Source organism: Nannospalax galili, unplaced genomic scaffold (assembly GCF_000622305.1).
Source record: "Nannospalax galili isolate Female #2095 unplaced genomic scaffold, S.galili_v1.0 scaffold1812, whole genome shotgun sequence".
Lineage (NCBI taxonomy): Eukaryota > Metazoa > Chordata > Mammalia > Rodentia > Spalacidae > Nannospalax > Nannospalax galili.
In genome coordinates, this window is record NW_008331838.1 from 430,805 (window position 1) to 458,124 (window position 27,320).

Genomic DNA, 27,320 nt, shown 5'->3' on the forward strand with positions numbered 1-27,320 from the left:
TGTCCCACTCCTCCACTGGTCCCTCACCTTTCACCTTGAGCTGGAATCTGGCCAGGTGGGTTCCAGGGGCTACGTGGAGGTCTTTGAGCTCCTCCAACACCTGAGGAAGCTGCCCCTCATCCGACTCGGTCCCTTCTTGCTCCCGGCTGACAGGAAGGACAAACAAGGGGGCAGCTATAAAACAGGTAAGGAGGTCCCAGACAGGAGGGCCGAAGGGGTAATGTCAGATGTGGAGGGTGCTGAGGTTCCCCAAACTGAGGGACAGAGTGGATGGAGCCTCCAGGATTTGAGGAACCGAAGGGCAGAGGAACAGAGCTGTCAGGGCCTGGTAGAAGTCTCCAAGATTTGGCTTGGCAGTCCAAACCCTCCAACCCCCTGCCCCAGACAGCAGGACGTGGTCACTTCCTCAGAGGCCCCGGGAAAAAAATCACTCATCAGGCTCTCTGCCTCTGAGGGGCCCCACCTGGATAGGTATCCCTGGGCGCTGAAGTATGATGAGGTCTCTGTGGCATCGGCTGCAGTGTCATAGTCTGTGCTCGTCACTGTGGAAGGAAGGGTGTTCTAGAACAACCAGGCACAGGCCTTGCTCCAGATCACCTCAGCCCCCTGAAGCTCTGATCATGCAGAGCCACCTGCACTCGGAAGCGAGGAGGGCAACAGCTTCCTGTGCCTGCCCTGCCCCAGCTTGTGACTTGGCCCATATTTCCAGGCTTTAACTATAAGCCTCTAACTATAACTAACCTGTAACTAACCATAAGCCTCCTTGGCCCAACAAATTATAAATATCACATGATTTGGAGTCTTCATAAACTACAATGACACTAGCAAAATCATCCAGTTCCATCCTACAAGAAGATAAGGAATTGAAGAGATACTGGCATCAAATATAACAGCTGGGTACTTGGGCAGCCAGCCAGGATAGAGTAAGAGGACCAGACTGACCTTCTGTTGTGTCGTTATGGATGGAATGCTTGTGATCCCACAAATTCATATGTTAAAACATTAATCTTGGACTAACAAGATGACTCAGCAGGTAAAGGTGCTTGCCACCAATTCTGATGACCTGAGTTCAAACCCCAGGACCCACATGGTAGGAGGAGAGAACCCACCCCCACTAGTTCTCTCTGACCTCCACATATGGCATGGCATGTGTGCATGTGCACACACATGCACACACAAATAAGTAAATGAATTAAATGTTTCTACAAAGAACATCAATCTGGGAGAAGGTATTACAAGGTGGGGTCTTAGGAGGTGGTCAGACCAGAGCAGCCCACCCTAAAGATGCCCCATGTAGAGTAGCACTCACACTCTACACGGAGCTCAGCCTTGGTGGAGGACACGCCCGCCCTGTTCTCTGCCAGGCATCGGTAGACACCCATGTCGGCTGGTACCACGGCCGTGATGATGAGCTGGTGGCCACCCTGCTGGTCCTCATTGATCATGTAGTGGTCATCTTCTTCCAGCAACTTCCCATCCTTAAACCACTTCACACTGGGCACTGGCTGGCCTGTCACCACGCAGTCGAAGCTCACAGGGTAGCTGTCTTGCACATCTTGGTTCTGCAGTTCCGTCAGAAACACCGGGGCTGGCACAGACAGGCAGGGGTGCAGAGAATCAGCCTTGGGGTGCCTATCATACCTAGCCACCATACCAAGCAAATTGCCACCAGAGGGCAGTGTGACATCCATGATCTGCACAGAAGCACTCCCAGGCTCAACAGCTAGACAGACTCAACAGTTAGACATCCTGAGCTTTTACCCCTTCCTTAAGAATTCTCTCTGGATTCCCAAGCTGCTGAGAAGCAAGGGGGGTGGAGAACTGGAAAGGGTAGGCAGAGGGGATGTGGGGCCTGGCAGTTCTGCAGGACCTTAAAGGCCCACGTGGCCTAAATTGGAGAGGTCTCAAGACACAGCCCTATGAGTCATTATAACCTACTGATGTTCCAGGAGAGACACAGTGCACGATGAAATGGCACCTTAATTACTTTGAGTTGCTGAAGTGGGAAACATTATGAGGAATGGACCACAATGAATCCACTGTTCCATGTGGGTTACATCTCAAAGCTTACACAAAGTATTCACATTCCCACTTCACAACTGTGAAAACTGAGGCTCAGAGGGGCTAAATAGCTCTCCACAACACACACAACTAATGAGAGGTGGAGCCAGGTCTCAGATTCAGCTGTTTAACCTCAAAGTCAGGACTCTCCCACCTCCACAGGACTGCAAGCCAGAGCTCTAGGCTGATGCTCTGCATCAGTCCGTATCCCTCCTCTCTCCCCACCCTACCTCATACCCAAAGGTCTCATCCTAGGCCAGTGCAGCCTGGGGACTCACCAGCATCTGAAGTCTGCAAGCCAGGTGCCTGCTCCAGTGGCACTGCAGGTGTGGAGGCAGGGGCCACCTTGCCAATTCGCATCTCCACTCCCCGGGGTCCCTGCTCCCCGAGGCTGATCTCCACCCCGATGCCCATAGTGGCAAACATGTTCTGGAAGCAGGTGACTGCCTGGCGGGCCTCTGAGAGTGCCTCAAAACGGATGCACACAAAGTTCTCGTCCTCCCGGTAGGTCTGCCAGTCTGCAGGCTCCTCTGGTTCCGAGGTGCCTTCATCTGCGCTGAGGAAGAGCTCCTCTTCCGAGAGCTCGGCTGGGCTCTTGGTGCGGAAGAGCCTGTGTAGGCGCCGTGCCGCCCGGCGGAACGCATCATCCAGCTCACCTCCCGAGGAGCTCTCGGCCTCACTCTCGGTTCCGCTGACGACCACACGAGCGCTGTGGCTCACAAGACCAAACTTGGTGCTCACCTGGCAGGTGTAGCAGCCAGTGTCAGCGCGGCCCAGGCCAGTGACCAGCAGAGAGCAGGTGCCATCCTGGAGCTGGTCGATGTGGTAGTGCCGCCCATCGGTCAGCTCTATGCCGTCCTTCAGCCAGCAGGCCCGCACATCCGCCTTGCTGGCCACCACACACTCCAACCGCAGCACATCCCCCACCTGTGCCTCTGTGTCCCCGAATGTGCGGGAGAACACCGGCCCTTCCTGTTGCTTCATCTCCTTTCGAACCTTGTAGCCCTTAAAGGCCGCCTGGATTTTCACTGCTGCCTTGTCCAGGGAGGGATCACTCAGGTCGTCTGCACTCAAGTCTCTGGGTGCTGGGCATGCAGGTGCTGGCTGCTCCTGCTGCGTCTGTGGCTTCACAGAGGGGCCTTCTGGGGCCCCAAGCTGTGGGTACAAGAGCGAGGTCATAGCAAGGCAGAACACACAGGCCTGGTCTCACACCAGTACTCCATTCTGCCTCCTACCCATTGACAGTTCAAGTGCCTGCTGGCTCCTACTGCTCCCCTAAACCAAATATAACTCCCAGAAATCACTGTTTACAGTCACCCAGGTGGGGCCCAACAACATTATGCCAAACATCAGAAAGGCAGGGTCCAGTTCTTCAGGACACACTGGTGTGTGTGTGTGTGTGTGTGTGTGTGTGTGTGTGTGTGTGTGTGAAGAATGCATGCACAAATAGACCAGCAGATGGTTATGTGGCTGAACGGACAGTGGAGGATAGATGATGGTGGATGGATGGATGGATAGCTGAACAGGTAAACGAGGCAGATCAATGAGTGATCAGATGAAGGAGTATTGAGTAACGAATGAACGGTGGAGGATGGACAATGGACAAACGTGTGGGTGAAGGGATGGCTGAGTAGGTGCTGGGTGGGTGGACAATGGATGAGTGATGACTCAGTTAAACAGACCGGAAGATAAACTGATAAACTGGCAAATGGGTACAACAGGTTTAGATAACAAATTAGTGGCCAGGAAGATGGAGACAGGTGAGTGGACAGGTGGCCAAACAGGTGGAGAGGTGCAGGAGTGACAGATGATGACCAAATGAGAGGACAAACTGCAGACAACACAGAGGCAGATGGACGGGTGGATGGATGGATGGATGGATGGATAGATGGACAGATGGACGGGTGGATGGATGGACGGGTGGACGGATGGATGGATGGACAGAAGGACAGACAGATGGACGGATGGACGGATGATGGATGGATATACAAATGGAAGAATGGTGGGTGGACAGTGAATAGATTGACAGATGGATAGATGCAAGGAGAGGTGGAGGAGTGAATGGGGGTGGATCAATGGATGGTAGGAAGGAAAAATGATGCACATGTGGGTAGATGGTGGGAGATGGTAGATGGATGGACATGTTGAGGGATTAAGGACGGGAGCATGGATAGACGGTGAAAGTCTGAGATTCCCAGCCTTCCCCTTACAGGCCAATTAGAGGCTCACCTCTCTGGCCAGGGGTGAGACCCCAGGACCCCCGGCCTTCTTGAGGTAGGTAACTAGGGAAGGGGTACCAGCCCGGGACTCATCGTCAGAGCTGGTGTGTGAGAGGTCAGCCTCTCCTGTACGTGCGAGCTCATCAGCAGTGGAGTAGTCCTCAGAGAGGTCAGGGACTGTCTCTTCTGCCTCCTGCCGCAGATGTTGCACACGACTGTCTTCCTCAGGTAGCTCACTGATGGAGTCTAGCGTGGGCTCTCGGCTCATGCGGCGCTTTCGGGCCAGGGCCTCCCAAAGCAGGTGCAGGTCACCCTCTTGAGCTGCCTCTGGGGGCAGGCTGGGCTGCGTGGGGGCCTCAGTCTCAGAGCCTGGGGTCATGACCACTGAGGAGGGCATCAGACTTGTCAGTGGGCTAGGAAGGACAGAGCCACAGTCCCATTCCTGCCTCTGCTGCTGACTGGGGTGTGGCCTGGCTATGGTCTCCTGGACCTCTGTTCCATCTTGTACCAGGCACCTTTACCAGTTACGAGATGCTCCCAGCCTCAGACCTACCCCATGTTAGTTCCCCTTCAGTCTACCTCCTTCAGGGGGCACACAGTGACTCAAGCAGAACAAAAAATAGCTGAACAAAATAAAACTAGGCTTAGTTCTACCTGCTTGGCCCTGTGGCTGGTACAGGAGCCCAGATTCACAGGGACCTCAGTGCTGCACAGAGGGGAGATGGAGGGAATTCTACTATGGGGTGTGGCTCAGAGTGCAGTTGGTAGAGGAAGGACCCAGAACACAGACTGCCTCGGACAGGAGGGCTGAGTTAGGGGACAGACTCAGCACAAGGTTTGGGGGGTATGAGAACATGGGGTGAGGGACAGGAGGCCCTCATTGTGGGTGGAACTTCAGGGCATAGGGGAGTGGGAGAGGGCTAAGAGCATGGAAAGATCAAAGCACAGGGGCCCTAAGAGTACAGAGGGAGCTGTGGGGTGCTCAGTGCAGGGGTGGGACTCAGTGAGTTCTGGGAGTGCCTTGGAGCACAGAGCGGACTGAGGGGAGGGCATGCTCAGAGTGGGGGCGGCTTCGGGAGAGGCCTCAGAACACCTGGAGGAAGTCCCAGGATTTAGAAGAACCACTGCTAATCCTGCTCAAGAACGGGGGGCTGGCCTAGAGTTCTGTCTCGTGAGACCTGCCTCATCTGGTCAAGCCTCGGTCTTCCTGCATACCACACAGTCATGGAGAGGACTCTCAGCCCTGTCTTCAGAGCACAGCAAGGAGAAAGACCCGGTTAGCCTTTCTTCACGCCCAGAGCTTCCCACCCCAGAACCCAGACGCACCCTGGAAAGTGGCAGCTCCCATGGAGGGCAGGCCCTGCACAGGGCTACAGTGGTACTCCCCCTGGTCTTCCATCCTGAAGCCCTTGATCACCAGCATCTGCCGCCGACCCTGAGAGAGGATCTCAAAGTGCCCGCTGGGCTGGATGCGCTCTGTCCCTTTGTGCCAGATGATCTCGCCAGCTTCAGCTGCCATTTCCAATTCCAGACACACGTCCTCACCAACCACTACCTGCCGTCTCTCTGGGGCTGGGGCTGAGGCTTGGGGTAGAGCTGGGGCTGAGGCTGGGGCTGGGACTGGGGCTGGGGCCGAGGCTGGGGCTGGGACTGGGGCTGGGGCCGAAGCTGGGGCCGGGGCTGGGGCCGGGGCTGGGGCTGGGGCTGAGGCTGGAGCTGGGGCTGAGGCCAGGGGAGGTGCAGGTGCAGGTTCCGTTGACTCTGCTAAGGAACAATATCCACAGAAGACAGGTCACATCAACCAGGATGGACCCAAGGGCCCATGTCCCACCCCCTGGGAGTCTCTCCCTTCAGTGTGGGCAGCTTAGCTCTCTCTTGGATTGAGGGTGGTAACTCACCTAGCTTGACCATCTGGGGCAGATGCACAGGCTCCCCAGCGCCTGCCGGTCCCACAGCTGCCACTCGGAAACGGTAGGTCTCCCCAGGGACCAGGCCGTCCACCACACACTCTGGCCCAGGTACTAGTTCATGGCACAACTGCCACTGGCCCGTGGATGCCTCCTTCATCTCCACCCGATAGCCACACAGACCACCACCACCATCGCTTGTGGGAGCCACCCAGGACAGGGTCACGGAACGGCCACTGCGACCCACTACCTCTGCATCTTCTGGGGGGTCAGGAAGACCTGTATGGAAGGGGATGGAGCAGCATACCTACTGGGACCTGCAGTCCCTCCAGCAGCCACTGGGGTCCTGTTCTAAGCACAGCATAGAACGTGGAGCAAATCCCCTTCCTGTCTTGTAGGACACTGCGCCCAGTGGCCCAGCTTATCTTGGGAACAAGGGATGCTACGGAAGTCCCCACAGTCTGGTGTGTTTGCGCATCATGGTGCCCACAACTCAGGGAAGCCATGAGGACTGTAGACTCTCAGTCCTCTTGAAACCCCGAAGAGCTGGGCTTGGATCTACACTGGGCAAAGAGGAGGGGGGGAGCGGGCAAGAACCAGGGAGTGTCCAAGGCTGAGCATGGTACCTTTAATTAGTCACCCTCTCAGACCTGCAGGGGGAGCTACAGAGGTGCCATTCTCAGAATCTCGGGGTCTGATGGAACCACAGAATCCAGCTCTGGATAGTCATCTACCCGAGTCTCGTGGGAGCAGGGGTGGGAGCAACTGGTTATGTGTGTGCCAGACCCAACCTGCAGGGGAGGGACCTCCACCAACCACTCACCCAGCACAGAGAGACGTGCAGAGGCCACAGCATCACGGGCTGCAAACGTGACCTCCCCAGCATGCTGGGGCTGGGCATTGTTCAGCTGCAGGGCATGGTGGTTGCCATCAGCGGTAACTGTCCAGTCAACATCGTTGGGCTGGATGGCAGCCCCATTGATGTACCAAGTAGCCTCACCCACAGGCACTGCCTCACTTAGCATGCACGTGAATCGGGCCTGCGCTCCAGCTCGCACAGATATGTCTTGTGGAGGCTCTAGGACCTCCAAGCGCCAGCCTGTGGAAGGGGAAAGGAGGGCTCCAGAAGGGGAATTTGAGACCTCCTGGCCCTTACAAGGTCTACCCTCAACCTAGCCTTGAGTTAGACATGTCTCAGACTGACACCTCACTAAATTTTCCTGGCTCAGTGGGGCCTCATGTTGGGGTTCTGGGAGACCGATAGCAGCCCCACCCCCAATGCTTCAAGATTGTCTAGTGAGAGAGTTCCCAGAGATCTCTGCCCCCTACTTGCTGTTGGATGTGCCACTGGGAAGGGGTCATAGAGACTTCCTCTTGCCTCCCATTTCCTGGCCCGCTCCCCAGTTCTGTGTCCCTACAGCCCTGTAGACCAAGGAGGTCCAGTCACCTGTGTGAGGAGTCTCGAGGTCTGATACCTCCCAACTCTCCCAGCCAGGTAGTGCCTCTGTTGAGAGGGGGCTGAGAGACACTGCTCCGTTCCTGGGTGCCCTGCCACACTCCTACAGAGTGGCTGCTCCCAGCTATAAGTAGAGCTTCATCTTGGAAATGACTGTCCCACGTATGACTCCCATCCCAGAGCCTAGTCCTTCCATACTGCTGAATGCCACTGAGCCAGGAGCACAGCTTCCTGCTAGGGAGCTGGGAGGGACTCAAAAGCCAACATCCTTCCCTTTCTGAACAGCCTCTGGTGGAGGATCTCAGAGGACACCCCCCTCCTATGCTTCCTGGTTCACCACCTCCTCTGCTTGCACCTCAGCCTGCTGTGGAAGAGTCTCACCCTGCCCACCCCATCACACACTCCCTCAGCTTTTCACCTCTGACAGTGAGGAAAGCAGATGTGACCACATCCCCTGCCAGGAAGGTCACACGGCAGCTGTCCTGTGGCTTCAGGTTTTTGAGCAGCAGCAAGTGCCGCAGGCCATTCTCAAAGTAGACCACCTCCACATTTGCTGATGTGTGTACAGGTTCATCATCCAGCAGCCAGGTGTGGGCGGCCACTTCAGGCTGGGAGAGCTGGCACTCGAACAGAGCTTCGCCGCCCTCTAGCGCATCCACGTTCTCCAGGCCACGTACCACTGTGTTCTTGGCTGTGGGGAGAGCAGGGCTAAGGTTTCTGTGCCTCCAGGGATTCCTCACTACCATCTCTCGCAAGAACCCCAAAACTAAATGAAACAGCACCCCAGCAACCCTCACAGAGGGTGGTACTCAAGGTCTATTGGCAGAGGTGTCACCCTCTCCAGTGGGTTCACATTAGCATAGGATTCCACATGGGCAGGGGGCATCCCATGCCTCACAGATGAGAAACCTCACAGGTGTTCACAGACCAGAGCTCACAAACCCAGACTCAAGCCTCACTAGAGGCTCCGAGCTGTGCCCTTTCCCACAATGGTGGGTGCCTACAGTCTCAGGGTGCAATCCACACCCTTTCTTCATGTCCCCTAAACCACACCTCTAGAGCTGTCCTGACTCCTAGGGCTCTATCCTCAAACTTGCACCTGCCAGAGACCTCCCCAATCCACACTCCTCTCTTCTCCTCTCTTGCCAGTTCTATTAGCTACTCAAGGAAGTTGCAAGCTCATGATCGGGAGTGTCCTAACCCAGCTACAGCTTTGTGTTGCCACCTCTGTGGGTGTTACCCACTGTGCATTGTATGGCTGGTGGTCACTGCCTGCTATGCCACCATGACCCTGCTGGGCCTGCCCACCAGGTGGCCTCACCTTGCACTTGAAGCAGTGCCACCACACGAGTGCCTGCGGCCTCACAAGAATAGATGCCGCTGTCACAGGGCAAGGCTGGCCTGAAGGTCAGCCTGGCCACGGTCCAGTCCTGCTCTATGATGACACGGTGCCCATCTGCGCACACCTCCCGCTCGTCCATCTTCCACGTGGCCTGCACGGGCCGTGAGTACTGGCAGAGGAGCTCAGCTGAGCCACCCTCCTCCACCACCAGGTCCTGCATGGCACTCACCACCTCCACTGTGGGATCTGTCGGCCAACACGCCGGACATACGTCAGCCCCTGGGGCAGTGCCACCATGGCCCTCCCACCCTCTGCTGTCTGGGTTAGTAGCCTCAGCAGCTGCAAGCATGGAGCTTTGGTGGGCAATGGCTTAGCAATTGGTGCCTGGAATGTGGCCAGGAAGGAGGCCCATTATGGCTACCCAGAGCCCTCCACACCAGACATAACTCATCCCACCCATGGCAGATAGCACTATCGAGCTGCTTGTCCAGGCTGGTCTCTTCTAGCTTGGTTAGGTCCTTTGAGACATAACACACAGGCTCCACCTTAAACACTCTTGGTCCCCTAGACCTTGGCAGAGTCTGCAGCTATAGCTCAGCTTCTCCCTCTTTGGGGGTGGTAGCTTTCTGTTGCCCTGGAGCCCCATCCCATCTCCATCTGTTGAAATCCTGCCCAACCAATTGCTACTCACCCTGGACCTGGTTCTATGAGTATTTATAGGAGACCTTAGGCAAAGGCATTGAATGAAACATTGGGAAGAGGCTGGTTGGAGTCCCTGGAAACCTGCTGCCCTCCCTGTCCAGACAGCGGTTCTTCAGAAGGAAGCCCACAGGGAGAGAAGCAGTTGTGCTCAGGGCCAATGCAGGGCCTGGAGAGGGGTTTCTCCATCAGGAACCCAGGAAGTCCCCCTTAAAGGGCTAGCCTTTGTGGCTAGGGTGTGCAGCTGGCAGGGTGGTGAGCAGGTCCCACACAGCAAATGTGCAGGAGGCAGGTCTCCAACTGAACAGTTCACCAAGACTGAACTTCTCAAGAAATAAATTGGGAGCCTGTCTTTTGTGTCCACATGAGGTTGCCCTGGGAGCACAACAGGCTTGGAACAATGGCTAGTCTGTGGCCCTGGAAGCTGGTAAATGACGTTCCTCTCTTCCACAGGACCCTGCAGGAAGCATGCGGGGTCGGCAGGGGCAGAAGCGCCAGCGTGGGGAGGTCCCCACTGGCCAATACCTTTGACCAATAACTTGGCTGTGGAGACCAGGGGCCCTGTGCGGAAGGTGATGGTGCCTGAGTCGGCCACCCCCAGGCCCGAGAGCGTGAGGGAGTGAACAAGCCCCTCTCGCACAGTGATGGCACTCTCAGGGCTATCCTGCAGCAGAGTACCGTCCAGCCACCAGCGGGCCTCTGGCCCACTTGCACGAGACACCTCACAGGAGAACGTGGCTACCTCCCCCGCGAAGACATCCACATTCTGTAAGCCACGTACCAGGCTTAGTGCTGCCTCTGCATAAGAGGGTGAGAAGGAGGTCTGGGCTGGGGCTCCCTGGGGTCTATGGGGGGGCACCCTCAGAGGCACTGGTGTGGGAGTGTTGTATGACAGCCAGTCTGGTCTCTGCCCTTATTCCCGGCACAGAACTTCCTGAATGTTAGAAGTGCTCTTACACTACCAAGCTCCTTGTGATCACACTAGAGGCTATGCAATGAAGTTCCTGCTTCAGAAAGAAGCTGACCCACCAGGAAGAACGAGTGTCTAGGGGGCTGAAATGCCCAGCCCTACCCACCAGCCTCTGTGGGAGCAGTAAGGCTGGAGATAAAGTAAACAAACCAAATGAGGTCTGATGGGCTTAAATGCTGTGAACAGGAAGACCGAAGGTGTTGTATGGGGCAAAGCCTGCTCCCCACTCCCCACCCTACCTGATGATAGTCTTTGGTCTGGCTGTTCCTAAGTGGTATCCTGTGTGATAAACCAGTGACAGCAACTGTTTCCTGACTCCTAGCTGTCCTAGCAAACTGATCAAACCTGGGGGCAGCGCAAGCCCCACCGACACCCACTTGGAACAGTTAGCAGGGTAACACCTGCAACTGGCATCTGTATGGGGCTCTCATGGACCGAGCCTTTAACCTATGAATCTATGTAATTCTAGGATATGGAAGAATTGAATCAAATTATAGGGCATCCACTGGAGAATTATTTGGCATGTGGGGAGCCCAGTGCTCTACTCGGGTGTCCTGTGCTACAGAGTCTAGGTGAATTTGCTAGAACAGAGATTCACTGGCTTGACTACCCAGAACCTTCTTGAATCAGGTACTACCCAGACCAGAATGGCTAGAGTCAGGGGTCCAGAAATTCATCCCAGCCAGCCAGCACACTCTGGTCAAAGAGGAGCACAGAGGCCATCACACTGAGCTCAAGAAAAGCGACTGAGCCATGGACTGGTGGGGGGGGGCATCCCACACACCTCAGAGCACTGCTGGATTCCCCTACAGGAGGCCACTGACACCCAGCTGCATATTTCTCAGAAGGCAGAATGGACAAGCCCCACAGTTGAGGCTCCTCCTGACAATGGTTGTCTTCTCTGATCCAGTGTAGGCAGGAGGGGGGAACCCCAAGGACTGCTGTTCCAAGAGAGCAGGGCTCAGCCCAGGAAGTGTCTCCCCTCTATCCCTGGGCGTGTGGAAGCAGATGCTTCTTCCATCCCTAAGGAGCACTCTGTCCAGATGTCCTCCAAGGTCCTGCCAGCCTTAGGACTCCAGGGCCCTGATACTGGGTACACTGCTCCCCGACTACACAGCAGACTCCAAGCTCAGGGGTCTCCCAGACGCAGGTGCCCTCTATACAGTCCCCTAGCACCCTGACCTTCCTCTTTAATAGACACTTGGAGGAGCCACAGCAGATGGAAGAGCTGAGCACTCTAAGCCATTAGTATCTGCACAGCTGACTTCCCATTCCCCAGGCCAGAATAAGATCCAAAGTCTCTTCCAACACTTGCTATTTCTGGTGAGGCAAAAAGGATACCACCCCTACCCACACTTCTAAGCATTTTCTACATGCCTTCCTGGGGAAAACTGGCAAAGTCCCAGCACTTCTATCAAATTTGCTTCTATAGCACATGATGAGGATGAAAGGAGACAGGAACCACTTGTAAAGATACCAGTATCCAGCAGGCCAAAGATGGACAGGGTAGCCCTCAGACTCACCCCCGAGGGTTTCCTCAGGTGCCTCTTCATACCTTTTCCCATTGACACTCCAGCACCAGCCCCTAATTTTCCCCCAAATACACATCTGAGCCCCACTTGCCACTCTATCAATATCTCATTCCCTCCTCCAGCACCAATTCCCAAGCCTGTCCATCACACACCTACCTGGACACTCATTCACACCCATGCCTAGTACCCTCCCAAGGCCACATGAGGCCATACATGAGCCAGCTTACCCAAGATGGGAACATCTAGTCTAGAGCAGGATTGAAGTGCAGCCTGCAGCTCCATGCCATTCCTAGTGAGCACAGGCCCTTTCTGCCCTACCCCTACCTAGGACTCTTCACACTTAAAAACATTGGCACTTGGCAGCCTTTCTCAGGACCATGGGCCATAGAACTAATCATGTCTGGCCACCTCTGAAGTTACAGGGGGACATGGGACTACGAACACATATAGTCCCCATGTCTAGCTTCCTTCAGCCGACTGGAGGCTCCATAAAGGCAAAGCTCCATGTGACCTATCTTGAGATTCTAGATTTGAAGGGTAAGGGCTCAGAGGGTTGGTTCAATGGCTAATAGATGACTGTATGGTAGCTTGGTACTTGAAGGGATGGAGGTATGAATGGATGGATGGTGAATCTGGACTTACAGATGACAGATGGATGATGAATGGTTGGTAGGTGGATGGACAAATCACGAATAATTACACAAATGGGTAGCTTGCTGCAGAAGATGGGTGATAGGTAAATGAAAGGTAGATGAATAATGGAAGTGACTGGATGACAAACAACAGTAGTAAATAGGTGCATGCATGCATGGTAGATGGATAAACAGATGAATGGGTGATGGATGGGTTGATGGGACCAGGCTGAGAACCAGAATAGAACAGCACAGGAAGGTTGCTCAAAGCCAGACACTTGGGGCAAGGTACACTCTAAAATGAAGTTTCCCAAAATCCTGTCTGCATGCTGCAGCTGCATATACCACAGCCAGATCCATACATATGTCAAAAGCATACACCTCTGAGCCTTTTGAACGTGAGAGTGTGCATCGACATGGATGTGAATGCATGTACAAGGACCTACACAGCAAGGGCTGGCCCTGTCCCCATCAAGGCCCAAGTCCATGGCAGCCAGATTCTCCAGCTCTTCCTATAGATAGCAACAATTCTGGCTTAAGATGCCATGCACACATCCCAGGATTTTTTGAAGACATCTTTACCAACCATCCTAGTGGCCTCTTCTGGCCAGTGGCTAGCTTCAGTGAAAAAATCATTGCTGGAAGTCTTGGGCTTCTGACCCCCTCTAACAGACACAGAGCTGGGAGAAACAGGCATCCACTGGCAGAGGGACTGGGTGTGGGATGGGGATGCCCACCTGCAACCTTCAGCTGGGCTTCTGAGGAACATGAGCCCACTTGGAGAGTGATTGTTCCAGCATCCTCGAGGGTCACCTAAGGAGGCAGGAGGAAGATGCTTGGCCTTATACCCCATCCTGACCAAAAAGGGGCTGATTCATCCTTCCAGCCCCCAGTGATGGGGTTCATCACCTCCCCAGCCCAATCCTCTGAAAGAGGGTCTTCCCTAATGGACAAAGAACCTTCTTCATCAGGTAGAAACAGGTCCCAGAGCCCCACCTTATGCAAAGTGAGCAGGTGGAGTGTGCCCTGCTCCACAGTGATGTCGTTCATCTCATTGGCCTGCAACGGCACCCCTCCCAAAGCCCAGCGGGCCTCCTGGCTGGAGGCCCTGGACAGTCGGCACCGGAAGTGGGCATCCTGGCCCTCGCTGAGCTGCACATCCTGCAGGGGCTCCAGGATGGTTACCTCAGGGACTGAACACAGGAGACACAGGCATCAGCCTTTGCACCTGGAAAGTCCCTCTCTTGGTACAGCTCCCAATCCCAGGGGTTCCATGACACCCCACTCCAATCCCTGAGGACAAACCCATGGGAGCATGTTATCAACTTCCTCCTCCAGTTTTATGTGGAGGCCCACGGAGATGCTGGAGATGATCTGGAGCTGGGAGTGAGCCACAGTCTGCAGGGTCTCATGAGGGCTGGGGGCAGGTTCTGAGCTCCAATAGTATGAGCTTCTGGGAAGCCCACCACACCACCCACCAGCACAAACCAGCTGTGGAATTGCCAATACACAAGTCCACCTCCCTGCCAGAAATTCAGCCCCTAAAGATTGTGGCTGTCTACCTCGGTCCTCCCAAAAGGCCCAGGCCTGCTGGACAGTCTCTCCCAAGTGAGGGAGGCCCACCAGAGCCAGCTACCTCGGACAGTGAGCTGAGCAGAAGAAGAGTGGCTGCCCACATGGAAAGAGACAGTGCCAGCATCCTCCAGTGTCACACCCTTCAGCTGGAGCACATGGGTTCGGCCGTCCCCAAGAACAGCCACCTCTGTCACTTCATTGCTCTGCAGTGGCAGGCCCTGGAGACGCCACTGTACATCCGTGGCTCCTGCTCGTGACACCTGACAGCTGAACTCCACGTCCTCATCAGCCTGCACTTCTGCACCAACCAGTTCCCGCACAATGGTCACCTCAGGCTCTGGAGGGGATGGGGTGGTCTATATCAGCCCGAGCCTCGCTCCTACACCCTCCGCTCCAGAAAGCCTTCCTTGCCATTCTGATGTTCTGCTACATGGCATGTCATCCGCTGAGCTCAGAGGTATAGGAGCTGGGCTGGGGCACCTGCCTCCCCATAAGCCAAGGGAGAGACTCAAGTTGCAGGATGGTGTGTCCTGTTTGGCCTTGATACTGTTGCCAGGCCTACCCTGGCTAGGTCACCATGATGCAAGGCCTTCTGGAGAAATGGGAAAGGGGTCAGAGAAAGCCACACAGGCCAGAGATGTTGCACCTGCTGGTTAGGAGAGAAGAGTCTGGGCAGCCTTCGGGAGCTGAGGTTTGTCCTGATTGCTAAAGCCCTTCAGTTGAAGGATCAGGTCAGGAGGTAGTGGAGAGGCAGAAGGGAGATCTGTGATGCAAGGGACCTCTGCCCTGTAAGCTACACCCAGGAGAGCCCTAAGGAGTGGGCATGGTGGGGAAAGCTCAACCCACCCCTCCTGGGGTCAGCTACTCACCTTTGACTCTAAGGGAGGCCAAGGTTTTCTGGCCACCCACCACACAGGCGTACTCCCCTGTGTCCTTGGCCTCGAGCCCATGGATCAGTAGCTCACAGATGACTCCTTGGCATTGCATCTCGTACTTGGGACCCTTATGCAGCTCTACACCCTCCTTGAGCCACTGTACCGGGGCCCCTGGCTCGGCCTCGCTCAGTTGACAACACAGCCGGGCCACACTACCTGCTTCCTGTTCTGTGTTCTGCAGCCCAGTCTTGAATTTGGACTTAGGAGCTGGGGGGGCATGAAAGAATACTAAGAGTCACAGGTTCCAACCCTCCTGCTCCTCCTGAACAAGGCGCCCGCTCCTCCAAGGACTAGGAGGCCGGGGCACACAGGGGCCACAGGCAGCTCACCTCGGACCGCGAGCCTGGCCACGCTCTGTGAGTGACCTGCATCACAGACGTATTCGCCTGCGTCCTCCTGCTCCACCCCGTGCACCAGCAACTCGGCGGCTGTGCCCTCCTGCAGCATCTGATACTTGGAGCAAGGGAACAGCTGCAGGGAGTCCTTGCGCCACTCCAAGCTCACAGGCTGCCTGCTCAGCTCACAGCGCAGATGTGCTGTAGCCCCCTCATCCACCTCCTGGGCCTGCAGCTCCCGGAGGAACCGCACAGGAGCAGCTGCAAGATCGAGGGACACTGTGAGACAGCTCCCTGAGCAGCTAAGGGTACAAAGCACAGCAGGGACAAGCTACATGTCATAGTCAGAGAACCACCCATGACAGATCTGTGATCAGGATCCACACTGGGGAGCTGCCTGGGAGAGGGAGGTTGCTGTTCCTGCCCAGGCAGCTACCAGGGAGGGGAGATCACCTGAAGGGAGGAGCGTGCAGGAGAGCAGTGTGCAGGAGCAGCTAGTCAAAGGGGAGGGCCCTGGGGCACAGCTACGTAGGAGACAGGAGGAAGGGAAGGAGCCACATCAGAACTATAAGGAAACTGGGGTCAGGGGTGGAAGGAAAGGACAGAAGGCACAACAACCAGGCAACCTGACACAGCAGGTGGGGACCTACCTTAGAAGGGAGAGCCCTGAGCAAAGTGTTCAGGGGAGGGACCTCAAGGGCCCACCTACTGGTGGGAGAGGCCGACATCAGGGTAGGTCCCACCTCCCCCAATTTGAGTGAGGTCTTCTGGGGCTCCTCCAAGGACTAGGAGGCCGGGGCACACAGGGGCCACAGGCAGCTCACCTCGGACCGCGAGCCTGGCCACGCTCTGTGAGTGACCTGCATCACAGACGTATTCGCCTGCGTCCTCCTGCTCCACCCCGTGCACCAGCAACTCGGCGGCTGTGCCCTCCTGCAGCATCTGATACTTGGAGCAAGGGAACAGCTGCAGGGAGTCCTTGCGCCACTCCAAGCTCACAGGCTGCCTGCTCAGCTCACAGCGCAGATGTGCTGTAGCCCCCTCATCCACCTCCTGGGCCTGCAGCTCCCGGAGGAACCGCACAGGAGCAGCTGCAAGATCGAGGGACACTGTGAGACAGCTCCCTGAGCAGCTAAGGGTACAAAGCACAGCAGGGACAAGCTACATGTCATAGTCAGAGAACCACCCATGACAGATCTGTGATCAGGATCCACACTGGGGAGCTGCCTGGGAGAGGGAGGTTGCTGTTCCTGCCCAGGCAGCTACCAGGGAGGGGAGATCACCTGAAGGGAGGAGCGTGCAGGAGAGCAGTGTGCAGGAGCAGCTAGTCAAAGGGGAGGGCCCTGGGGCACAGCTACGTAGGAGACAGGAGGAAGGGAAGGAGCCACATCAGAACTATAAGGAAACTGGGGTCAGGGGTGGAAGGAAAGGACAGAAGGCACAACAACCAGGAGGTCTTTAAGACCTAGGCAACCTGACACAGCAGGTGGGGACCTACCTTAGAAGGGAGAGCCCTGAGCAAAGTGTTCAGGGGAGGGACCTCAAGGGCCCACCTACTGGTGGGAGAGGCCGACATCAGGGTAGGTACCACCTCCCCCAATTTGAGTGAGTTCTTCTGGGACACCTGAGATGAGGCTGGAGCTGTGAGGGCCAGCGTGGAAACTGCACGCACCCAGCCCGCCCCCACCATCAGAGCCCATCAGCCTCGGACACACACCTGTGACCATGAGCGTGGCACTTGTGGTCTGGGAGCCACAGGTACAGCTATATTCGCCCGCATCCTCACGCCTCACATCCCTCAGCACGAGCTCTGCGATACACCCCTGACGCTGGGGCTCCTGGTGCTCACCGGCCTGCAGCTCCAGGCCGCCCTTGCTCCAGACCACGGCGACATTGGGCACAGAGAGTTCACACCGCAGGCTAGCCACAGAGCCTTCTTCCACCTGCAGGTTCTGTAGTGGCTTTTGGAAGACTACCTGTGGGGCTGCAAGAAGATGGGGTGTGGGTGGCAGGCTCAGCACCACAGGGTAGGTGAAGAGGGTGAGGGCTGAGCTTCCCCGAAGTCCTATGGCAGGGCGGTGTGGGGCGGGGGCACAGTTTAATGTGTGCCTCAAGGTTAGGAAGCTGGTGGGGAGGCTGAAGACCCGACTCTAGCTTTTCTGAAGTTGGCTTCCCACTCAGACAGTCCAGCCCCCTATAGGGCTACATTCCTAGGACCCACCATTCAGAATAGAATCAAGTCCAGTCCCTATAGACCACAACCCAGGAAAGGGCTTTATCCTCCAAGATCACAGCTTCAGACCAAACCCTGGACATGGCTTTGCTCCTCCTAGGCCCCAGGAAGGCCCTTGTCCCTCACACCAGTGCATGGTGTGTCTTGCAGACCCCAGGAAACAGCCAGACCCTTTAGGCCCAGGCAAAGTTCTGTCCTCCAAGTTCATGAGACTTCAAGGTATACAGAAGCTCCTGGGCCATACTAGGAACCAGGGACAGGATACACAGCCCACAGGGGGGCCCACCTCTCCTCTCTGGATACCCAATTCACCCCCACAAAAGAGAATATTTGGCTGAACATGACACACAAAAACTCAAACGGAGGTGACAAAAAGTGGGAGCACAGCGGTGGGGAATTCTTCTCCATGACGACCACAGTAGCAGGAATCAGGGTCCGGGGAGTAAAGATGCCAACATACTGAAAGGTGTGGCAACAGCTACCAGACAGAGGGAAGGGGCAGTCCTGGGGACAGGCAGAATGTGGGACAGGGCAGACACAGAGCAAGGACAGAAGTCCACACACATCATGTGGCCACAGGAAAGCTTTACCCGTAACACTCAGCGTGGCTGAGGTCCTCTCCTTCCCACACACACACGAGTACTCCCCAGCATCAGCCACGGCCAGGCCACAGATCTCCAGCTCACACGCTGCTCCATCCTGCCTCAGGCTGTATCTGCCCCCATCTCTCAGGGTCTCTGCTCCCTTCCTCCACTCCACAGAGGCCACTTTGCTCAGCTGGCATCTCAACGTGGCTGTGGTACCTTCCGTGGCCTCTTGGCTTCTCAAGTCTTCTATAAATCTGGTGGGCAGGGCTGGGGAAGACCAAGCAGTCTCTGAGTACATGACAGTAGGGAACAATACACACGCACAACCCACAAGAAAGCATGCACTGCTAAAAGACCACAACATGATCAGGTGAAGGGAGGTGCAGATGGCAATGGAGGAAAAGCCTAAGGGGAGTAGAGAGAGCCGTAGAGTGGATGTGAACACAAGAACATCTGCCAGACAGGAAGAAGGGGAGGTAGGACATGGCCACAGGGTCATCACAGGATCTGGGCCACATGTAGAGACAGAACTAGTGCTTAGCAACAGGGAGACACCAAGACGCAGGTCCACGTAAGCCGCATATGATCTTTACCCCTGACGTTCAGCGTGGCCGAGGTCTTCTCCCGCCCACACACACACGAGTACTCTCCAGTATCTTCCACGGTCAGGCCACGGATCTGCAGCTCACATACAGCCCCATCCTGCCTCAGGCGGTATCTGTCTCCATCTCTCAGGCTCTCAGACCCCCTCCTCCACTCCACAGGGGCCACCTTGCTCAGTTCACACCTCAGTGTGGCTGTGGTGTCTTCCGTGGCCTCTTGGCTTCTCAAGTCTTCTATGAATCTGGCGGGCAGGGCTGGGAAGGGCCAAACAGTCACTGAGGACAGGGGACTCTCTGAAGGACACTATGCACAGACCAAGGAACACACAGGAGACACACACGCTGCCAGAGGACCATGAATGAACAGTACTCGGGGAACAGACAGGAAGAAGCAGCATCCGGGGAGGTGAAGGGAGGGAAGACACATGGACGTGACCATGAGAACATCTGCTGGACAGGAGGAAGGGTGATGGAGACATCCAGATGAACTGAGTTACAGGACAGATGGCCACATGGTCACCACAGGAGCTAGGCCACATGTGGAGACGGAAGTAGCGATGAGACAACAGAGACACCACGACTCAGGTCCACGTGGCCACGCATGGTCTTTACCCCTGACGTTCAGCGTGGCTGAGGTCCTCTCCTGCCCACACACACACGAGTACTCTCCAGTATCTTCCACAGCCAGGCCATGGATCTGCAGCTCACACACAGCCCCATCGTGCCTCAGGCTGTATCTATCCCCATCTCTCAGGGTCTCAGACCCCCTCCTCCACTCCACGGGGGCCGGCTTGCTCAACTGGCACCTCAGAGTGACTGTGGCCCCTTCTATGGCCTCTTCATTCTTCAGACCCTCTGTGAACTTGGTGGGCAGTGCTGGGGAGCACAGAAAGACATAGCACGATCACACTATCAGAGCAAGTGGAAGAATGGACATGGAGAGCACAGAGAACACACAAATCTCAACTGGGCAATGGTCACATGTGGGCAACTGAGAACAGGCTGTGTGGCAATTCTTGGACCACCCTGCACATAGCATGGCCGAGGCGCATTCTGTGACCTCCTTGGACTGTGTGCTTTACATGAACCTGGCATACAGGGCCAGAGAGTATCGTGAACACACAGAGAACCTCAGATTTCCTAGAGGGCTTTGGGAGACAGGACGTAACAATGGGGACAAGAGACACAGGATCCAACGGGACAAACCCAACAAGGGCATGAGTGGAATGCCATTACAGGTGCTGGTGTCTCCTGGTTAACATGTCCCAGGAAGCAGGAAGGGATCCCATGCAGTGACAGGAAGAGGGTCTCATAGACCCTGCGAGAGAACATGGGATGAGTGTAGACGGACATCACCTTCAAACTCAGGCACTAGCACATGGATCTAGTTGGCTAGTTGTGGTTTTTACCCATGATGGTTAGTGTGGCTGTGGTCTCTTGCTCCCCACACACACATGTGTACTCTCCAGCATCTGACATGGCCAGGCCATGAATCTGCAGCTCACACACGGCCCCTTCCTGCCACAGCTTGTATCTGTCTCCATCTCTGAGGGCCTTTGCTCCTCTCTTCCACTCCACAGGAGCCTTTTTGCTGAGCTGACACTGCAAAGTGACGGTGCACCCTTCCATGGCCTCCTGAGACTTCATCTCTTCAATGAATCGTATGCACAGGGCTAGGAAGGATCAGATGGACAGAAGCCATCAATCTCTATGCAGGTTTTGAAGGTCATGACCTGAGTATCCAGGAAGGAAGCAGCAGGAAGGCTGAGGATTATGGGAGGCAGATCAATGTGTGTTGACTGAATTTCCCGTGTTGTCCCAGCTGAGATGCAGGTTGACTGGGAGATGGGAACCATTCCAGATCCATCTTCTCAAGAGCACCTGTCCTTCCCATGGCCTATCATTGCCCAGAGCCAAGCCAGGCTCCTCCAGATCAGACAGTGTATCCAATAGGACAGTCCTTCCTCAAGTGACCTCCATGCATGTGTTTCCCAGTTGTGCTATCTCCAGACTCACAGACGGGATGCCCATCCACACAGGGCCTCTACCCAGCACTGCCTGTGCCTGGCATACCCTCCCAGTTCACACAAGGCCCTATGTCCTCCACATCACATCCTTGTCCTGTGGAACCACGCTTTACCCATGGGTGCCACCTCCCTGACTCATGCCTCCTGATCCCTGACAGACTGTGACTGGGGCCTCCTGGCCATGCCTTTCAGCCTTTGACCTGTCCTGCCGTCCTCCCTCCTGCCTCCAGTGTGAGCCTCCCAAGTTAGCACAGATCAGGGTCATAATTGTTGTGGGCTCTGTCCTTCCAAAAAGCATATTGAATTTCAGAAAGTATATTGAATTTCAAAGACAGGCCTTTGAAGAAGTAGGAAGGGCTAAATGAGGTCATGTGGATGAACATTAATCCAACAGGACTAGTGTCCTTAAAGAGATCAGGATGCAAACACTGGAGGAATGTGTGAAGACTCAGGGAAGACAGTTGCCTGGGAGCCAGTGAGAGGCCTCGGGCAGAGTCAGCCCTGTTGGGAATCTGATCGCCGGCTGCTAGCCTTCTGAACAGATAGAAAATGAACTTCTGTTTTATGTGTCCTGACCTTTGCAGCCCAACAACACAAATTGAGGCAAATAGCTCAATAGCAAACACCTAAGAATCTGAAGATGTCTGGTAATGGGCAGTGAGTGGCTACATAGATGACTTTTCTGATTTGACACATTTCTGGTCAGGCCTCAGATGGACAGGAAATGAGGTACCGGAAAGGAGAAAAGTGATCTTTGTGACAGAGTCAACAAACCCGGCAGGCCAAATTGTGTTTTAGTCCCTGGTGGAAGGCAGAGTTTGGAAAAAAGAAATTGGACATTCGGTGGAGGAAGTATGTAGGTAAAGTGTGGAAGGTAAAGCTGGGTTTCTGTTTTCTGCATATAGTAACAATGAAAATAGAGATAAACTGAAGAGCAATTAAGGAAAAAGAACTTGATATTCATGAAATTCACAGCCTATCCGTGCAGCAAAAAAAAGAATTAGAATATATGTTCTATAGAGAAGACCAGGGTACGGCCAGTCCTGCTGTCTCAGCAGAAGCCAAAGCTAGAGATGACATCATCCATGAAAAGCTGTAGAAGAAGCATCTTAGACAACGACTGCACGGGAAGACGAGGTCTTTGAGAATGTTAGACCAGCAGAAATGCTTCTTAGACTAGAAGAAGAGAGATTAAAGGAGGAAAGCTGTCAGACTTCTGAGACCTTCCCCATGAGGCAATAGAACCATCTAGCCACACGTGTGTGTGACCTTTCAAGTAGCATGGCCGTGGCTAGCCATGGTGGCTCATGCCTGTAATCCCAGCACTTGGGAGGCTGAGGCAAGAGGATTTCCACAAGTTCAGGGCCAGGCTGGCCTATACAAATAGTCTCAGGCCAGCCAGGACGGTATAGCAAGGCCCTGTTTCCAAAAAGCAGAGAGTGACTATGAGGGTGGATCAAAGGTAGACAGGGATGACTCTGCCACCAGGGGCCCAAGACCACAGGTTGAAGGAATAACGCTCCCTTCTCCTTGGCTCCTAATCACCTCCACTTCAGGGGTGAGTCGGTGAATTCAGAGGACAGGGGGTAGAGACATTCTTCTGGCATGAAACCAGTGGAATTCCCTGATATTTCAGACTTCTGGGGCCTGGGGCCCACTTCCTGACTCTAATTTCCTCCTTCTGTGGTAAGAACATCCATCCTATGCCTGTCCCGCATTGTTCTGGAAGTTCAGATTCCATCCGGTTCCACAGCCTCACAGGTAAGAGGCAAATGTTCCATGGAGTGAATGATAAAGACACGGAGATGTGGGCTGTGGGAATGTGGTAAGTATATCTTACACATGAAAAGGACCTGGATTTGAGGAGACCAGAAGGGCTGTCATGGGCTAAACGGTGTCCTCACCAAGCTCATGCATCGAAGTCCTCACTCCCCCAATACCTTAGGATGTGACTCCTTCCAGGAACAGTACTTAAGGAAAGAATTAAGTTTAAAAACTTAGGTTATCAGTTGGGGGCTGGAGAGCTGGCTCAGGGGTTAAGAGCACTGGTTGTCCTTGCAGAAGACCCGGGTTCAAATCCCAGCACCCACATGGCAGCTAACAACTGTCTGTAACTCCAGTCCCAGGGGATCTGACAGCCTCTCCTGACCTCTGTGGGCATTGCATGACACGGGTGCACTGACCTACATGCAGGCAACACACGCATACACATAAAATGGAAAAAAAAAAAGGATTGCATATGGAGAGCCGGGATGACACGGGTGCACTGACCTACATGCAGGCAATACACACATACACAAAAAATAAAATGAAAAAAAATTAGGTTATCAGGTTGGGCTCTGTATAGTCAGTGTGTATATAAGAAGAAATTAGGACAGAGACACAGAAATGGCCACCAGAGGACAGAAGGAGAAGATAGATGACCATCCTCTGGAAAAACCAAGGCTGCCAACACTTCAATGGAAGAATTCCAGCCGCCAGAACTGCAAGCAGACAGAAGCACCAGCCCTTGAGAGTGCGTTATCTTGAAGGACCAATAAATGCTCTCATTGAGTTCAGCAGTGCCCACCTGGCCACCTCCAGCCAGACCACCAACACCGTTGTGCAGGCCTGTTAAGGAATATACATGATCTCAACTCTGCCTGGGACCCACAGGCCCAGAATCTTCACAGACCCTAACAAGATGCTAGTGGCCTTGGTGGATCTCCCATTAGACGATGATGCAATTTGCTGGTGCCTCACTCAGGTCTCTCTACACTATTCCTCCCTGGGGTCCAAATCATGGCTCTAGAGTAGATCAACCCGGTGTGCCCTGAAGGATGGACCACACAGACATGTGATTGTAGGAATCACATGATGACATTGAGAGGCGAAGGAGGAACACAGCTCACATGGGAGAGATGGGAGAAGGCAGACCACTCAGGTGGCCACACCGGCATTACCATTCACAGTCAGCATGGCTGAGGTCTTCTCCTGCCCACACACACACGAGTACTCTCCAGTATCTTCCACGGTCAGGCCACGGATCTGCAGCTCACATACAGCCCCATCCTGCCTCAGGCTGTATCTGTCTCCATCTCTCAGGCTCTCAGACCCCCTCCTCCACTCCACAGGGGCCGCCTTGCTCAGCTCACACCTCAGTGTGGCTGTGGTGTCTTCCGTGGCCTCTTGGCTTCTCAAGTCTTCCATGAATCTGGCAGGCAGGGCTGGAAGGACCAAGTAGTCACTCAAACGTGGGACTGGAAAACACCGTACAAAGGACACACAACCCACAAAGAACCACAAATGCTGTTGGAGGACCACGCTACGAACAGATGGTGAGGGAAGCCAACTCCATGGGGACAGAGAGGACACTGAGATGGCCTGAACACAGAACGTCTGCTGGACAGGACGACGAGGAGGTACAGGTGACCAGATGACCCCAGTTACAGGACACATGGCCACAGGGCCACTACAGGATTTGGGTCACATGTGGAGCCAGGAGTAGAGCTGGGACACAACAGAAACACCAAGACTCGGGTCCATGTGGCCACACAAGGTCTTTACCCCTGACGCTCAGTGTGGCTGAGGTCCTCTCCTGCCCACACACACACGAGTACTCTCCAGTATCTTCCACAGCCAGGCCATGGATCTGCAGCTCACACATGGCCCCGTCCTGCCTCAGGTTGTATCTGTCCCCATCTCTGAGGATCCTTGTTCCCTTCCTCCACTCCACGGGGGCCACCTTGCTGAGTGTACACTGCAACGTGGCTGTGGCCCCTTCTGTGGCCTCTTGGCTTCTCAAATCTTCTATGAATCTGGCGGGCAGGGCTGGGAAGGGCCAAACAGTCACTGAGGACAGGGGACTCTCTCGTACACTGCAACGTGGCTGTGGCCCCTTCTGTGGCCTCTTGGCTTCTCAAGTCTTCTATGAATCTGGCGGGCAGGGCTGGGAAGGGCCAAACAGTCACTGAGGACAGGGGACTCTCTGAAGGACACTATGCACAGACCAAGGAACACACAGGAGACACACACGCTGCCAGAGGACCATGAATGAACAGTACTCGGGGAACAGACAGGAAGAAGCAGCATCCGGGGAGGTGAAGGGAGGGAAGACACATGGACGTGACCATGAGAACATCTGCTGGACAGGAGGAAGGGTGATGGAGACATCCAGATGAACTGAGTTACAGGACAGATGGCCACATGGTCACCACAGGAGCTAGGCCACATGTGGAGACGGAAGTAGCGATGAGACAACAGAGACACCACGACTCAGGTCCACGTGGCCACGCATGGTCTTTACCCCTGACGTTCAGCGTGGCTGAGGTCCTCTCCTGCCCACACACACACGAGTACTCTCCAGTATCTTCCACAGCCAGGCCACGGATCTGCAGCTCACACACAGCCCCATCGTGCCTCAGGCTGTATCTGTCCCCATCTCTCAGGGTCTCAGACCCCCTCCTCCACTCCACGGGGGCTGGCTTGCTCAGCTCACACTGTAATATTGCCGTGGCCCCTTCTGTGGCCTCTTGGCTTCTCAAGTCTTCAATAAATGTGGCAGGCAGGGCTAGGAAGGACCGAACAGTCACTGAGAACACAGAGCTTTACAAAGGTCTCTGAATAGACAGGTAACTCATAAAGAGCTCCATACATTACTGAGGGACCACAGCATGAATGACTGAATGTATATTCAGATGGTGAGGGAAGCGGGCAGCTGAGGAAGGACACAGAAGGCAACAGAATGGACATAGGCAGGAGGGTGACTGCACAGGTAGATAAGAGACACCCAGAGGACACCGGGGAGAGGACAGGTGGCCACAGGAGCTGTGCTGCATATGGAGCCGAAGGAACAAGGTGATAGGAACTAAGGACAGCAAATCACCAATCTTTACCCCTCACAGTCAGTGTGGCTGAGGTCCTCTCCTGTCCACACATGCATGAGTACTCTCCAGCATCTGCCATGGCCAGGCCACGGATCTGCAGCTCACACACGGCCCCGTCCTGTGCTAGGCTGTATCTGTCTCCATCTCTCAGGGTCTTTGCTCCCTTCTTCCACGTTACTGGGGCCATCTTGCTCAGCTCACACCGTAGTGTGGCCACGGCCCCTTCTGTGGATTCTTCATTCTTTAGACCTTCAGTGAATCTAGCTGGTAGGGCTAGAGAGGTCAGAAAGACATGGACACAATCACACTCTTTCAGAACATGGAGGGCCCTAGACGTGGACAGTACAGAGAAGACATGAAGGCCAACTGCACAAAGACCACAGGCTGGGCATGCTTAGTGCCAGTGGGGGTGGGCTTCCCTTGGTCTAGATTGTACCCCATGGCCATAGTCCATTCTAAGGTTTCCACAGGCCTCAGACTTCATGAATTTGGCTTGCAGGGCTGAGGGCAACACAGAGAACAAACACCAGGATCTTGAAGCGTTCCGGGGACAGGACATGATACTCGACAGTGAAACACGTTTTGGAGAGAGTAAAGAATAAACGTGTGGACACGGGTAGGAAACAACACAGAGGGAGCAGAGGAGAGTCTGGCCAGCTGTAGCCTGAGACACAGAGAACCTTGGGGCAAGAAATCCAGAGAGAGAGCCCACCCAGGACCTGTGACATGGATAGCAGATGCAGTGACCACAGACATCCCTGGCCCCAGGTCTTCTGTGCCTGCCCTATTTTTCTCTGAAATTCCAGGCTCAAGAGCTTGACTTGGCTGCTCAGGTTACAGCATGCCATGGTCACGAACCCTTCTGGGGTTCCTGAGTCACAGATTCGCTGGGTGAGAAGCAGCCACACGAGTCATCCTGGGACTGTCCGCTTGAAGCAGGTGGTCACAGGCCTCTGGCCGCATCTTCACTGTGCTGGCAAACTCCAGGATGCACAAGCAGAGTAGGTGAAAGGCTTTCAACTGAACAAACAGAGAAACAATCCACCCATCCATGGACAGCACGTAGGAAACGGCCACAAAGAAGACGACAGCTTGGTTCTTGAAAACGGAGGCTGGAGACTTCCTCTGGCTAACAGTCCAATGCTGAGGGTTCTTGAATGCCCAGTTCTATCTGCCCAGAGGCCTTTAAAGACAGTGGCTCAGAACATCCTTGGAGCTTTGTGGTCCAGGGGTAGTTTTTGAAAATGTAGCACTTTCTAGAAGGGGCCAGGTGAGGTGCCCATTGTGCTTAGCCCTTGTTAGGACAAGTGTAATTCTGAAAGCAGCTGGTCCACTAGGATCAG

General features: G+C 54.8%; 1 protein-coding gene across 1 annotated transcript in view; it reads right to left on the reverse strand.

Annotated features, from left to right (window-relative positions):
- Obscn (obscurin, cytoskeletal calmodulin and titin-interacting RhoGEF) overlaps positions 1-27,320 on the reverse strand; it is a 149,322-nt gene that overhangs the window by 40,942 nt on the left and 81,060 nt on the right. Inside the window, 21 exon segments of the mRNA XM_029560576.1 lie at positions 28-146; positions 464-542; positions 1,310-1,588; positions 2,340-3,216; positions 4,291-4,664; positions 5,607-5,924; positions 6,179-6,466; positions 8,062-8,334; positions 13,556-13,631; positions 13,815-14,011; positions 14,455-14,730; positions 15,263-15,535; positions 16,488-16,754; positions 17,381-17,647; positions 18,487-18,750; positions 19,077-19,340; positions 19,698-19,961; positions 24,055-24,318; positions 24,659-24,922; positions 25,443-25,661; positions 25,987-26,250. Coding sequence (XP_029416436.1) covers positions 28-146; positions 464-542; positions 1,310-1,588; positions 2,340-3,216; positions 4,291-4,664; positions 5,607-5,924; positions 6,179-6,466; positions 8,062-8,334; positions 13,556-13,631; positions 13,815-14,011; positions 14,455-14,730; positions 15,263-15,535; positions 16,488-16,754; positions 17,381-17,647; positions 18,487-18,750; positions 19,077-19,340; positions 19,698-19,961; positions 24,055-24,318; positions 24,659-24,922; positions 25,443-25,661; positions 25,987-26,250 — 5,766 coding nt within the window.